This window comes from Hyperoodon ampullatus, assembly GCF_949752795.1.
Source record: "Hyperoodon ampullatus genome assembly, chromosome: 7".
NCBI lineage: Eukaryota > Metazoa > Chordata > Mammalia > Artiodactyla > Ziphiidae > Hyperoodon > Hyperoodon ampullatus.
In genome coordinates, this window is record NC_136920.1 from 93340927 (window position 1) to 93355967 (window position 15041).

Sequence of the window (15041 nt, forward strand, 5' to 3'; positions counted from 1 at the left end):
TTTGAAAGATAAAGCAAAAGGAGAACAGGCATCATTCATCTTCCTCAAACCCTTTGGTTTCCACTTTCAATGTTACAGTGAATGTAGATTTGACTCAGCAGGCCTGGGTCAAAGGCTTTACAGATACTGAACCTGAAGTGCATTAAGAGAATAAACATCTGCTATCATGGCATAGGACAATTTAAAAAGTAGCATCCGTGAAGAGTTTACAAGAGTCACCTAAAAATTTCGTAAGAAATTAAAGAATTTGTAGGAGGGACGGAATCATGTAACAAAGGTCAAACGCAATCAGGTAACAATTACATTCTTTGAAAAATACTTCATGTGCACATTTTCTGCCCCAGGTGCACTAAGTCCTTCTCAAGTCTCCTATCTGTAAACATGGTGGATCCAGAAAGACATATATTAAAGAAAGAGATTACACTGATTAACAAAGGAATAGAAGAACAAACAAAAAGATTTCAGAGCAGGTAATGACTATCTTTTAAAGGAAAGTGCTTTAAATATGCTTCTGCAAAAAATATGACTTGGAGGCAAATCTGAAGTTTTGACACTTATACTTTACTCAGAGATTAGTCAGAGTTGTTCTTCTGTAGGGGCAACTAAACTGAAATGTAAAACAAAAATAATTGTTCAATTATGACATCACAAAATCCCAGGGAAAAACTAGGACTCAAAGCTTCCTTTGATTAAAATTTCCCACTTCGAATGCAAAGTGCAAGAGCAAAAGCTTCAAATGATGACAGGCAGGAAAGTCACAGTACTCGTTCTCCCATACTCCCCCCCCCCACCAGACTCCCTCATACACACTACAGAGAGTTTACTAGCTAATTCTCAGCTCTCCTGGCACGTATATCCATTGCTCTGTTGGATTCTTCATAAAGTCAGGCCTCCATTCCCAGTCGTTTAAAGTAATGAAAAAGATAGACAGACACGAAAAAATACATTCAAAAAGCAAAAAGCGAAGAACTCTGGAATGTGACATAGCTCATGTCAGTAATGGTTGATATACTGTGGGAGGAACATTAAAATTGAGATAGTTACATACAGAGTGATCAGGCTGCCGTGCCTGTGCTTCCTGGAATTTTAACACTCCATCTACTCTTCTTCCAGACCCTAACAGAGCTATAGGTTCTAACTGAGTACCTGAGATCAGAATCAGGCTGACAAATTATTTCAAAAGGGAGAAATGAAGAAAAAAGTTACCCAAGTTGAAAAATAAGAAGTTCATTATGGACAGAATAAAACTAAGGTAAACATGTATGGACACAAGTCAAAATGAAAAACTGAACCCAAGAAGGAGAGAGGGAGGGGAAAAAGGAGAAATTGGGAGAGACGTGCTGGCCCTTCCTGGAAAGATTCCTTGTTTCCTGATTTAAGTAAGTGCAAGATACTCTTCTGAGGGGACAATGCTGTTCATGCCATCATCACAAGTACACCTAAGTGGTCATGAGGACCAAGCAGTAGACAGATCCCAGTGAACACAGTAAGAAGTCGGTGGCTGCCTAGTCCCCTCTCATGAGGGAGGGCACAGAAACTGGAGATGTGGCCAATTCTGGTGGCGGAGTAGAAGGAATCTGTGGTAGAAAATACCCAAAACAGCCCCCTACCCATTCTAGGGGGAAATATACAAAACCCCCCTGAAACCTAAACAAAACAAAACAAAACAAAATAGAGCAAACTTCTCCCTCCTGAAGGAAACCTCATGGGAACAAATGCCCTGCGAGTCCTAATGTGTGTGCTCTCACAAGGCTGGCGGAGGTTATTTTGTTTTGGATTCCACAAAAATTTTGTCTCCATCCCTAATGCCAAAAGAATGCAAGGCTCGAGAGCTGTACTTCATTTCCTCTGGGCCAAAGGGCGCTTCGTGGTCAAAATAGTAGAGAAGCATGTTGCTAGTGGGTAATTGCACTAGAGTTTTTAATTGTTTCTTTAGTTCTGCAACTGTTTGGTCCAGACGAATGGTCATTTCTTCCACCTGGTTGTTAAAGTGGACTTCTACTTTTGCACTGCTCTGGGGTCTCAGGTCCACTTCTGCCAAAGGCTCCAACTTCCCATATTTTGTGACTAGTTCATGATACCTAGGAGGATAAAAAAACAAAACAAAACAAAACAGTGACAACTTAAGCCACTAGCGCATGAACTACTGACTTCTTCAGAACTACAGGTAAACTACACTGTTATTCTCAACATCTTTCTAATATCCTAGTCTAATATTATATCTACTTACCTGCCTACCTACCTATCGGGTGACTATTGTGGAATCTGTGACCTGAAATCGTTGCCCTTTTGAGGCCACAGTAAAACCCCATTCTTGTGGATCTGTGAAGAGTCTCTCCTAAAGATGGCCGACATGCCTGCTGCTAATCTTTGTATAAGAATCAGCTTAGAAAGGAGAGGAGAACCTAGAAAAAAAGTAGACACTACAAAGATTATAGAGAGAAGTCTAATCACTCTGTAGAGCCTGCTTGCTTGGGCATCATCATCAAGGCAGGCAGATATCTAAGCACGTGTTCCTTGGCAACAGATGGGAAGATGGATGCAGGCCAGCAGTTTCTGACCCCTGGGGAAGGCATAAGTTACAAACAAAAACATCTCTAGTTGTATGTTAGCTGTTAACTCAGCTTTTTCTGATGCTTTGCTGAATGTTCCAGCCTAGCCTAGTCGACTGTAACACAAGGAGTTTGTGGAAGAGTCAAGAATACGTTCTTGTAAAAAAGTGGTAAATGAAGGACACAAGTTCCTTGAACAAGGCAGGAATAAACAGCCAAAGACACCAAGAGGAAAGTGAATTATAGAGGTGAGACTAGGGCCCAGGAGGACAAGTTTCCCATGTGGAAAATCTTGTCTCCGCTGCCAGCCTTGGAGGATCTAGGTTTGATTTCATTGAGAAAGCTGAGCAGTTTCCTACAAACCAGAGAGGGGGAAAATGCTGAAAAGATCTAATATTAGCTTTACTATAACCAAGATATACTGAGGTTAGTTCGGAATCAGAATACAATGGTCATAAGATTACCCCCGCCACGTTCTCCACCCTACCTTTGGCTTTGACTCAGTTAAATCAGTGTTATAATGTGGTTGGTAGGAACACGGAAGCTGCAGTAAGACATCTGTGGTCAGGGATGGAAGTAATCATGTCCAGGAAGGGGAGAACCAGGTATGGCAAAATAGCACTGGCCTTGGAGTCAGAAGACCTGACTTCAGAGTCTTGACTCCATCTCATAATTAGCTGTGTGACTTACCAACTCACTCAACCCTTCTAGATCTCAGATTTCTCACCAGTAAAACTGGGATAATAAGTCTGCCCTTCCTACCTTATAAGACAGTCATAAGAATCATATAAAATAATAGATGAGTAAGCACTTTGTAAGTTCTAAGTTCATATGCAAATAAACAGTATTAACATTACATTCCTGCTGTCTGGGACTTACATTATTAAAACACACACACCACTAAGAAAATATATGATTGAAATCTACTTAGGTAGGACTTCTTGGAAAAGGTGATGGTACGATGAAACAGATTATAGAATCGTCTTCTCCCAGGACTTGAGCCCCAAATGGTATTCTTTTAAAAGGGTAAAACATTACCAGCAGCAACGAATACAGGAAAAGAGGAAACTGCCTTATTGCCATAACCTTTTAAAAGGAACCAAAAGCTCTGTACCATGTGGTTCTGTTAAGCAAGGGTCCTAACTCACCCCCCAGAAGCCATTATGGAGAAGGAAGGTAAGGAAACAAAATCCTGAGCGTACTGACCAGTACTTCCTAATTTAGAGCAAACTGGGCTGGGGGGTAAGGAGTCAGCTGGGAAGAAGACTGCGGAAACACCTTAGGGATCAGAAGTCTCTACATCCCACTGCCAAGATGTCAGGATCTTAGCAATGGCAAACGAAACAAAACAAAACAGTCCACACAAACAAAAAACAAAACTACCAGGCCTTGAAGTTTTCTAAGGCTCCAAACTGAAAAAGTGAAATGATTCGAAGTCCAAAGGTATCTTTCCTTCACCCAATCTCCTAGCATATGCCTTTAAGTAAGAGAAAGTAGGTTATGATAATTTAATAAAATCTTGGAAAAAGACAGCAGAACCTAGGGGTCAAATAAGCTGAACCCAATTCTACGGATATTTTCCCTTCAGACTACAGAAAAGTAGATAGAATTGTAATACCCCAGGCTCTCAAGCTCTGCCCAGGAGGGACAAAAGGAACAATGGCAAAGGGGTCAAGGAGTTTACTTATACTATGTTTCAGTAAAGAGATGGTGTAGATAGAGGTATCCACTTTTATACATAAGCAAGAACATAAGACACAAAATGGCAACTAAGCACATACCACTGCAAAAGGAATAAAAGAGAGAAACACATTAAGTAAAAGGCAGAGGCAGAACTCAATCTGAAAGAAAACATAATTGAATGAAAAGAAAATGCCCCACAAATACTCTAAGGTCTAGAAATTAATAAGTGCATAAATATAATAAAACAGGAGCTCAAAGATAAATGATAAACAGCAGAATGAGATGAAAAGGGAGATTTCAGCACCAGTGAAAGAAACAGGAGCAAAATAACACATTACCTACCAAATAAGTAAATTAGGAAGTATGACCCAGGAATATTATACCTCACCAAGTTTTTTTCAGAAATAAATTTAACAAGCAAATATTCTGAAACAAGAACTTAGGGAACAGGGCACCCATGAGTCCTTCTGAAAAAGAAAACCACTACTCAACAATGAGATTAAAGAACTAGTGTTAAGCCCTGAATCTAGTTAAATATAAAACTAAAACTTAAAATAATAACTGTATAATCCTAGACTTATTTATACTTGACACTATAGTCAACTGAATTTATCTCAAGCACAAACATATTTGTACACAAAATTATGGTCCCTGTGCAGAAACTAGTCTGCAATTGGTCGTCTATCTACAAATTAAATGACCTATAAATTAGGACACTCTAAAAGGTCTTATAGTTTTCTCAAAATCAACATGACCAGAAATAATTCATTGTTACTCCCCGACCATCTTCTCTTCTAGTCTTCCTTATTTCAGTAAATGGCACCAGACACTGTCTAATCAGCCTAGCCAGAAAATGAATAGTCATCCTGATTCCTTCCTACCTCTCCTCTCCACTTCTCCCACTCAATCAATTGCCGTGTCATACTAATTCTATTCCTAAATATTTCATGAATCTACCTTCATCTCTCTTGCCCACTTGTCTTGTAAATTCAAGCCACTATCATTAATAACCTGGATTGCTACAACTTTCTTTGGATGCATAAGCTGGGTAATTTTCCTCAGTATTTGTTTCAGCCTCCTCCTAGAATGCCTTTCTGTGCTGCAAAGCTGAAAACTACATTTACCACACTCCTTTGCAGGTAAGATTTAACTTCCATCAATCTCATTCAACAGCCCTGGGGAGAGACATAGTGGATTTAGCAGACATGGAGTGGGAACAGCTTGGGTAGAGGCTTCCTAATTACCAGATTGTGGTTCAAGTAGTGTGTTCCTGGAGTCAACACCCTCAGCAGCAGCTTGCTGATCTCCAGATCACAGCTAAGGTGGTGTGATCCAGCACCAGGGACAGCAGCTTCCTGAGTCTCCCCTTATCTGATGCTAGCAGAGGTAGCAGTGCCCTTGGTGGGCTAGTTCTGTGGTACTGCTCTAGGGATAATCCTAGGGAGGCAGCCCTTCCAAAGATTTTGTAAGCACCTTATTCCCTGTATGAAATCCCTTTCTTCTTAAAATAGCTAGTTTGTGGCTTCTGTTATCTGTAACTGAATTTCAAATCGTTTCCCAAGACTTCAGGGTGGTCCCCAATTGACCCTTGTCTATATCACAGCCAAAGTCATTGTCATAAAACACAAATTTGACTACAACACTCCTCTACTTAAAATCACACAATACCCATCAGAATAAAGCCCTAACTCTTTTTTTTTTTTTTTTTTTTTGCGGTATGCGGGCCTCTCACTGTTGTGGCCTCTCCCGTTGCGGAGCACAGGCTCCAGACGCGCAGGCTCAGCCGCTCCGCGGCATGTGGGATCTTCCCGGACCGGGGCACGAACCTGTGTCCCCTGCATCGGCAGGCGGACTCTCAACCACTGCGCCACCAGGGAAGCCCAGCCCTAACTCTTTAACATAATTGTGGTAGGCAAAATTTTGGCCCCCCCTAAGCAGAGAACCCAGTTAAGCCATCCTGTGCCCACACTTTTGACACATAAAAACTATAACATAATAAGTATATATTGTTTTAAGCCACTAAGTTTATGGCAATTAGTTACAGCAGCAATAGAAAACTAATACATTGCTTATGAAAGGCCCTTCATGATTTCGTTCCTACGTAACTTTCCAAATTTATTTTGTGCCATTGACATTACCACTCCCTGCACCTGCTTTCCACTTATTTAATCTTAAAAGCAATGTTCACTTATTAATTTTCAGGTAAATCCAGCAGGGTTTTATATATGGATGAAAGTTTGGATACGGACTAGGATAACAAATATTCACTCTTTATGCTGTAAAAATCAAGAAAAAGCATTAGAGTTGTGACTCACTATATACACTGAATATGTTCCCCTAAAAGTTACATAAGTAAAGATCATGATTTTAAGATAATATGTTTACTCCTAAGTATCTTATTTTGGATTATCTTTAAGCAGGGCAAATCAGTAGACACAAGAAATCATGATTTTTAAAAATGCCCAGTAAATTTTAGAAACCAATTTCTACCTAGTCTTCCAGCTTAGATATTTTATTCATTATTCAAAAGTTCATCTAAACTATGTCTGAACTATATCTGTATATTCTGTATTATCTGAGCTTTTCTTAGCATCAGCCCTAAAGCTATAGTCTTAAGAGGTAAAGGGCTTTTTTCTTCCCAAAGCTATAGTCTTAAGTGGTAAATGATTTCTGATGACTAAGTAGTCTTCAAAATTAATGATCTCAATTTATATTCTACCAGTCAGTACCTCTATCTGATTATTAAAAAATATTTAATATTTATAAGTCTCATTTCTGAAGTGGGCAAAATGCTATAAGTCTACCTTGGATGATATCATTGACAAGGATGTACTGCAATAAGCAAATGTTAAATTGTAATACATATTGGTCTGTGTTTGTGTTCAGAACTTCTGAATATCATTCCCCCATGATCTCCTAACAGAAAATGATCAGTCATAACAAAACCAAAATTTACTACACACAGCATAAAGGCCAGCATGACCACATGGGCAGCTGAGAATGATAAATGGGAACCAAATGCTAGCTGAAACCTTGTGAAGAACACTACCCACAGGCAAACTGGCATTGTGCTTTTCTTTTTCTTCCTATTAAATAAAAACACCCACGAGGAGAAAAGCTTCTTTCAACTTTAAGGGTTTTTTCACGGTGAGCAGTTAAAAATCAGGCTACTGGTAGGGTGGGGCTGAAGGTGGCACTAACAAAGGGGGGACCGGGGAATGAACCCATGCCTAGTGGAGCTGGGGTAGGGCAGCTCCACTCCCAGTGCACGTAAGTAAGCAAGCCTTCACACACTAGCCGTTCCTAGTCCACGGCACACCTGCCTGATGGGACAGACACACGAGCAGGTTTTAGTAGCGTGATGGTCAGGTTGGGAGAGGTATGCCCCTTTCTCTTATTGTCCATTTTCACTCTTGATTCCTAAGACAGCTGGGAGCATTTCCTCAGTCACAATCAGTCACAGGTCTATGAAGCTAGAATAAAGACTTGGCACACTACTTGAAAAAGACTGAATGCTCCTACCGTAAATCTTAGTCTGAGGGTGAACCTATGACAAAACCTAAAACCCAAAGATGGATAGAGACTAAAGGTTAACTCATTTTCAGCTCTAACTAGTTTAAAAACTATTCTAACTAAATAATATGAACATTAAATATTTTACATTATTTTTAGGAACCTGGAAGACTAAAGGAGGCCTAGAGCCAAAGGCTTTGAGCTGGCAGAAAGCTCGCACATTTGGACCTCATGGCTCCAAATCCATAAAAGAAGCAGCTCACCATCTCAAGGAGCATCCTAGAGAAAAATGATGGGATTTACATTTTATGCAGGCACATATACCACAATGGGATTACGGGTATCCCAGTAGTGTGCTCACAGGTGGCCTATAGTAGTCTTATGCTAACAATTCCATTACTCTATTGATTCTCAAATGCAGACCCATATTGAATCAACTGGAGTCTTTATTCTAAATAAAGCTATTTTACTCCAAAATAAATCCCTAATACATACATCTCTCTCTTTAAGGAAGGCAACAAATAAAACATGAAAAATCTCTTATGGTTCCCTTGGTTGAAACAAATCATTAAGTATAACTAGATGAAAAACATTCACGAAATTTACTTTGTTTCCCAAGGCATTACGAAGGATTCAAAATACATTTCAAATATCTGATTGCTGTTATTTAACCCCTCTTGTATGGTATGCTTTCTCTCTTTTTGGTATGGCATCATATCATGGCATATCAAAGAAATCTCCCTAGCATTCTACAGCTGGGATTTTATACTCTTACTGAAACAGTTTCCTCAAGGTCACCAATACCTTATTTATTAAAACACATAAACATCACATTTCAGAGGCAGAAAGGATTGTAGAGATCATCTATTACATATTTTACAGATATAGTAATAGAGGGCCAGTTTGCTAGCCCAAAGTCTATTAGCTAGTGAATGCAAGGGTGGAAATTAGAACTGAGGTCTTGTTCTCAGACCATCATTCTTTCTCAGGTCTCATCATATTAATGGTTTGCTGCAATAATGAATACCATTCTAGAAATTCTCTTCTCCTTTCTATATTTCAAATGTCCCCTTTCAATCTCTCTTTACAGGTTCTCTTTTTACCATCTACACTTGGGTAGCACTCAAAACTCACTCCCAGATTCTCTTCCCTTTTCTCTTTGTGATCTTCCATCACAGCACTCATTCTCTTATTTAGCTTAAGCCATAGATGTTTCCCACTTGTCTTCCTCAAGCTTCTGTATTTCACCTACCTCCAGAATTATTTATTCTCATCTTTCATGCATAGCAAAGTATCTGAAACAGAACTTAGTATTTTCCATATAGTTTTTCATCAAGGCTTGAGTCATAGAATTTTGTTTCAATTCACTATTTCTTAAATTCAAGTGCTGTCAAAATTGCCTAGTAAATGGATAAAGATACTTAGTCATATAATGGAATACCACACAGCAGTTAAAATAATTATTTTAATCTACATTTATCAATACAGTTAAAACCTTGATCAAAATGGCTCCATAAATTCACATTTTAATGCACTTCTGCTCCAAATACAGAGTAAAATGGATAAAATAAGAAAGGGTTGAATTTCAAGAAGACATACCCAGGCTCAAAAATAACAGACATCTCCATGGACCAGAAACTGAACAGAAATACAAAGCATACAACTGAAACCACAGGACCACTGGACCCCAGGTCCAAATCAGGCAGTAGCAGTCAGGAGTTAAGTTCCTGTTAGGCAAAAGAAATTAAAAGTATTCCATGGGAGAGAGAGGAACTCAAGACAGGTTCACTGCCTGAAGGAGGAGTAGGGTAGGGTGATGTGAGGCTGGGCATGAAATAAGGAGGCAAAAAGCTGCTGCAGATCCACTGCCTCGGACTACCTCTTTTGAGCAATGGGTCTAGGTAAAAGAAGTAATAAGATAGCTCTACCAACAGGAACTGAATCAAATCACCTGCTGCTTAGGTGACTAGATTTACCCTAACTCTATCTCTATAATCAGTGGGATAGGGTCTCCAAAATCCATTACAAGAGCTGGTTCTAGACCAGGGGTCTGGGGAGCTGGTTAGAGATAACTGCAAAAACCATTAGACAGGGAGAGGTAAGCTCAAACAGGAAGACATAACAATCTTCAATGTGTATGTATTTAACAACAGAGCTTCAAGATAATGAAGCAAAAACTGATAGAACTGGAAGTAGAAATAGACAAATCCACAATTACAGCTGGAGACTTCAGTACCCCTTTCTCAGTAATTGAAAGAACAAGCAGACAGAAAATTGTAAACAATGTAAAGACTTGACCAACACTAAAAACTTGACCTAACTGACATTTTTAATACACATTTCCCAGCAACATCAGAACACACATTTTCTTCTAGTGCATATGGAAGTCTAACCAAGACAGACCATGTCCTAGGCCCAAAACATACTTAATAGGTTTAAAATAATTGAAATAATACAAAGTATGTTATCTGACTATAATGATATTAAACTGGAAATCATTAACAGAACAACAACAATCCCCAAGAATTTGGAAAATACACAACACACCTGTAAATAACCCAAGGGTCAAAGAGGAAGTCACAAGAAAAATTAGGAAATATTCTAAATTCAATGAAAATAAAAATACAATATATCAAAAAATATAGAATGTAGCTAAAGCAGTGTTTAAAGGAAAATGTGTAGAATTAAATGTCTGTAAAAGAAAAATAGAAAGGTCTCAAATCAATGATCTAAGCTTCCACCTTAAGAAACTAGAAAAAGATGAGCAAACTAAACTCAAAGCAAGAAGAAGGAAGGAACTAATAAAGATATGAGCAGAAATCAGTGAAATAGGATGCATATAAACAACAGAAAAACCAGGAAACCCAAAGCTGGTCCATAAGGTTAGTGAATTTGATAAACCTCTAGCCAGACTGATCAAGAAAAGAAGACACCAATATCAGGACTAAAAGAGGAGGCATCACTACAGACTCTACAGACACTAAAGGTTTATAATAAATGAATATTATGAACAACTTCATGCCCATAAATTCAATAACTAAGATGAAGTGGATGAATTCCTTCAAAGACACAAATTACCAAAGCTCATTCAAGAAGGAACAAATAACTTGAATCAGGCTATATCTATTAAATAAATTTAATCATAGTTAAAACCTCCAGTAAAGAAAACGACAGACACAGATGGCCTCATTGATAAATTCTACAAAATATTTAAGAAAAAAATAATATTAATTCTACACAAACTCTTTTAGAAAAAAGAAGAGGAAAGAACACTCACAAACTCATTTTATGAGGCCAGCATTATCCTAGTATCAAAACAAGGCAAAGACATTAAAAAAAAATTACAGATCAATATCCCTCATGAAAACAGACACAAAAATCCTCAACAAAATATTAGCAAGTTTAACCCACCAATGTATAAGAAGGTAATATATAATAAGCAAATGAGATTTATCCTGGGAATTTAAGGCTGGTTAAACATTTTAAGAAATCAGTTAATGTAATTCACTGTAATGGACACTAAATAAGAAAAACTACATGAATTTTTCAAGAGATGCAGGAAAAGAAAAGGAAAGAGAAAAAAAAGAAAAAAAAGAAGTATATGTCATATAGATTGGAAAAGAAGACATACACTGTGCCTCATCATACACAACATGATTGCCGACAATGAATTCACAAAAGAAATACTAGAGCTAATAAGTCTAGCAAGGTTGCAGAATACAAGGTCAATATACAAAAAACAATTGTATTTCTATACCTAGCAATGAACAATTGAAAACTGAAATTAAAAAATAGTACTATTTATAATAGGACTTAGATACATGAAATCCTTAAGTAAAAATGTAATAAAATATGTGCAGAATTTTTGTGAAAAAATACAAAACACCAATTACTTAAAGAAATCAAAGAAAACTTAAATAAATGGAGAGATACACTGGTTCATGGACAAATAAATGGAGAGGTATACTGGTTCATGGACAGGAAGACTCAATATTATTAAGATATCAATTCAACCCAAATTGTTCTACAGATTCAACACAATCTCAATCAAAATGCCAGCAGAATTTTTTTTCTAGAATTCAACAAGCTTATCCTAATGTTGATATGTAAAGGCAAAGGAACTAGAATAGCCAAAATAACTTTGAAAAGAATCAAAGTTGGAGGACCCACACTACCTGGATCCCAAGACTTATTCTAAAGCTACAGTAATCAAGACAGCATAATACTGGCAAAAGGATAGACACATAGATCATGGAAAAGAACAGAGAACCCAGAAATAGAGAGTCTACCTATATGGTTAATTGATTTTCAACAAAGGTATAAACTCAATTAAATAGAAAAAAGATAGTCTTATCAATGAATACCACTAGAACAATGACAGTCATATACCCAAATTAAAACAAAACAAAAAGTTAATCCATATCCTAAACCATATACAAAAATTAACTCAAATGAATAAATGTGCTTAAATGTAAAACCTAAAACTATAAAATGTCTAGAAAACGTAAGAAATCCCTGTGATCTTAAGTTGGTCAAAGATTTCTTTGATATGACACCAAAAGCACAATCCATAAAAGAAAAAAATCAGTAAGTTGAATGTCATCAAAATTTAAAACATTTGTTATTTGAAAGAAACTGATAAAAAATAAAATAACAAGCCAGACTAAGAGAAAATATTTACAAAACACATATCTGGTAAGGGACATATATCTGGAATATACAAAGAACCCTCAAAGTTCAATAAGAAAACAAATAACCCAGTACAAAAGTGGGCAAAAGATTTTAACAGATACTTCATTGAAGAAGGTATTTGGATAGCAAATAAGCTCATGAGAAGATGCTCTACACCATTAGTCACTAGGGGAATACAAATTAAAACCACAATGAGAGGGCTTCCCTGGTGGCGCAGTGGTTGAGAGTTCGCCTGCCGATGCAGGGGACACGGGTTCGTGCCCTGGTCCGGGAAGATCCCACATGCCGTGGAGCGGCTAGGCCCGTGAGCCATGGCCGCTGAGCCTGCGCGTCCGGAGCCTGTGCTCCGCAACGGGAGAGGCCACAACAGTGAGAGGCCCGCGTACCGCAAAAAAAAAAAAAAAAAAACCACAATGAGATACCATGATGTATCTATTAGAATGGCTAAAATTAAAGACAGAAACAAGAAAACTGAAAATACCAAGTGGTGGTGAGGATGTGGAGCAAAGGAACTCTCATATGTTGCTGATGGGAAAGCAAAATGGTACAGTCACTCTGGAAAACAGCTTGACAAGTTAAACACACACTTCCCAAATGACTCAGCAGTTCCACCTCTAGGTATTTACCCAAGAGAAATAAGAACTTATGTTCACACACAAACTCATAGGTGAGTGTTTATAATAGCTTTCTTAATAAATTGCCAAAAAAGGGTAAACAACCAGAACGTACTTCAGCTGATAAATGTCTAAATAAACTGTGTACTACTGAGCAGTAAAAAGGATCTCACTAGTGATACACACAAGATAGATAAATCTCAAATGCATTATGCTAAATAAAAGAAACCAGACTCAAAAGGCTACCTACACCTCCTTTCAGGTAAGGATAGACTTACCAGACAGAAAATCAGCAAGAATAAGATCTGAACAAAACAATCAATCAACAGTATCTAACTGAAATATATAGAACACTTCAACCAACAAAAGCAGAATACATGATTTTTAGGCGCCCATGGAACAATCATCAGGGTGGGTATAAAATACACGTTAACAAATTTAGAAGAATTGATATTATGCAAAGTATTTTTCTGAGCATAATGGAACCAAAGTAGAAATCAGCATCAGAAAGATAAGAAGAAAATTCCTAACACTTGGAAATTAAACTTCTAAATAATCCATGGGACAAACAGGAAGACTCAAATAAAATAATAATTTTTAAAAACATAGAACTGAATGGAAATTAAAATGTAACACATCAAAACATGTGGGACACCAGCAGTCCTGAGAGTGAAATTTATAGCACTTACATGTTTATTAGGAAAGTGCTCAAATTAAGGATCTACACTCCTACCTCAAACACTAGAAAAAGAAGGGCAAATCAAGCAAAAGGAAGGAAATAAGCAGAAATCAATGGCTTTTTTAAGAAAAGGAAGACAACACTGAAAACTACAAAACATTGTTGAAAGAAATTAATGAAGACATAAATAAATGGAAAGACATTCCATGTTCGTGGATTGGAATACTTCATATTATTAAAATGTCTATACTACTCAAAGCAATCTACAGATTCAATGAAATCCCTATCAAAATCCCAACAGCATTTTTTTGAAGAAATAGGAAAAATCATCCTCAAATTCATATGGAATCTCAAAGGATCCTGATTAGCCAAAACAATTTTGAAAAGGAAGAATAAAATTGAAGGCCTCACATTTCCTTACTTCAAAACGTATTACAAAGCCACAGTAATCAAAATAGTGTGGTACTGGCATAAAGACAGACATATAGCCCAATGGAATTGAATAGAGAGGGCAGCAATAAAACCTCACATACATGGTCAAATGACCTTTGATAAAGGTGCCAAGACCACTCAATAGCGAAAAGACAGTTTCTTCAACAAATGGTGCTGGGAAAACTGGATATCTACGTGCAAAAAAGAAAAGAAAGTGGACCCTTATCTTATATCATATACAAAAATTAACTCAAAATGCATTAAAGACCTACATGTAAGATCCAAAACTATAAAACTCCTAGAAGAAAACATAGAGGAAAATCTTCATGACAATGGATTTGGCAATGATTTCTTAGATACTACACCAAAAACACAGACAAGAAAAGCAAAAATAGACATATGGGACTACATCAAACCTAAAAAACTTTGTACATCAAAGGATACAATGAACAGAGCTAAAAGGCAACTTATAGAATGGGAGAAAATATTTGCAAATCATATATCTGATAAGGGGTTAATATCCATAATACATAAAGAAATCCTAAAACTCAACATCAAGAAAAATAAAAAAAAAAAACAGATTTAAAAATGGGCAAAGCATTTGAACAGACATTTCTCCGAAGATGACATACAAATGACCAAAAAGCATATGAAAAGACATTCAACATCACTAATCATCAAATAGATACAAATCAAAACCACTATGAAGTAACACCTTACACCCATTAGGATGGATACTATTTAAAAACCACAAAATAACAAGTGTTGGTTGGTGGAGAAACTGGAACTCTTGTGCACTGTTGTTATAATTGTAAAATGATACAACCACCATGGAAAACAGTATGGTGGTTCTTCAAGACTTAAAAAGAGGATTAC

At 37.2% G+C, this 15041-nt stretch overlaps 1 protein-coding gene across 1 annotated transcript in view; it reads right to left on the minus strand.

Moving 5' to 3' along the window:
• Positions 1-1762: 1762 nt before the first annotated feature.
• The window catches only part of TBCEL (tubulin folding cofactor E like), a gene marked incomplete at both ends in the record, with an annotated part of 48437 nt that continues 35158 nt past the window's right edge, over positions 1763-15041 (minus strand). Inside the window, one exon of the mRNA XM_079708526.1 lies at positions 1763-2081. Within this exon, the coding sequence (XP_079564652.1) occupies positions 1763-2081 (319 nt within the window). The remainder of the gene's footprint in view (positions 2082-15041) is intronic.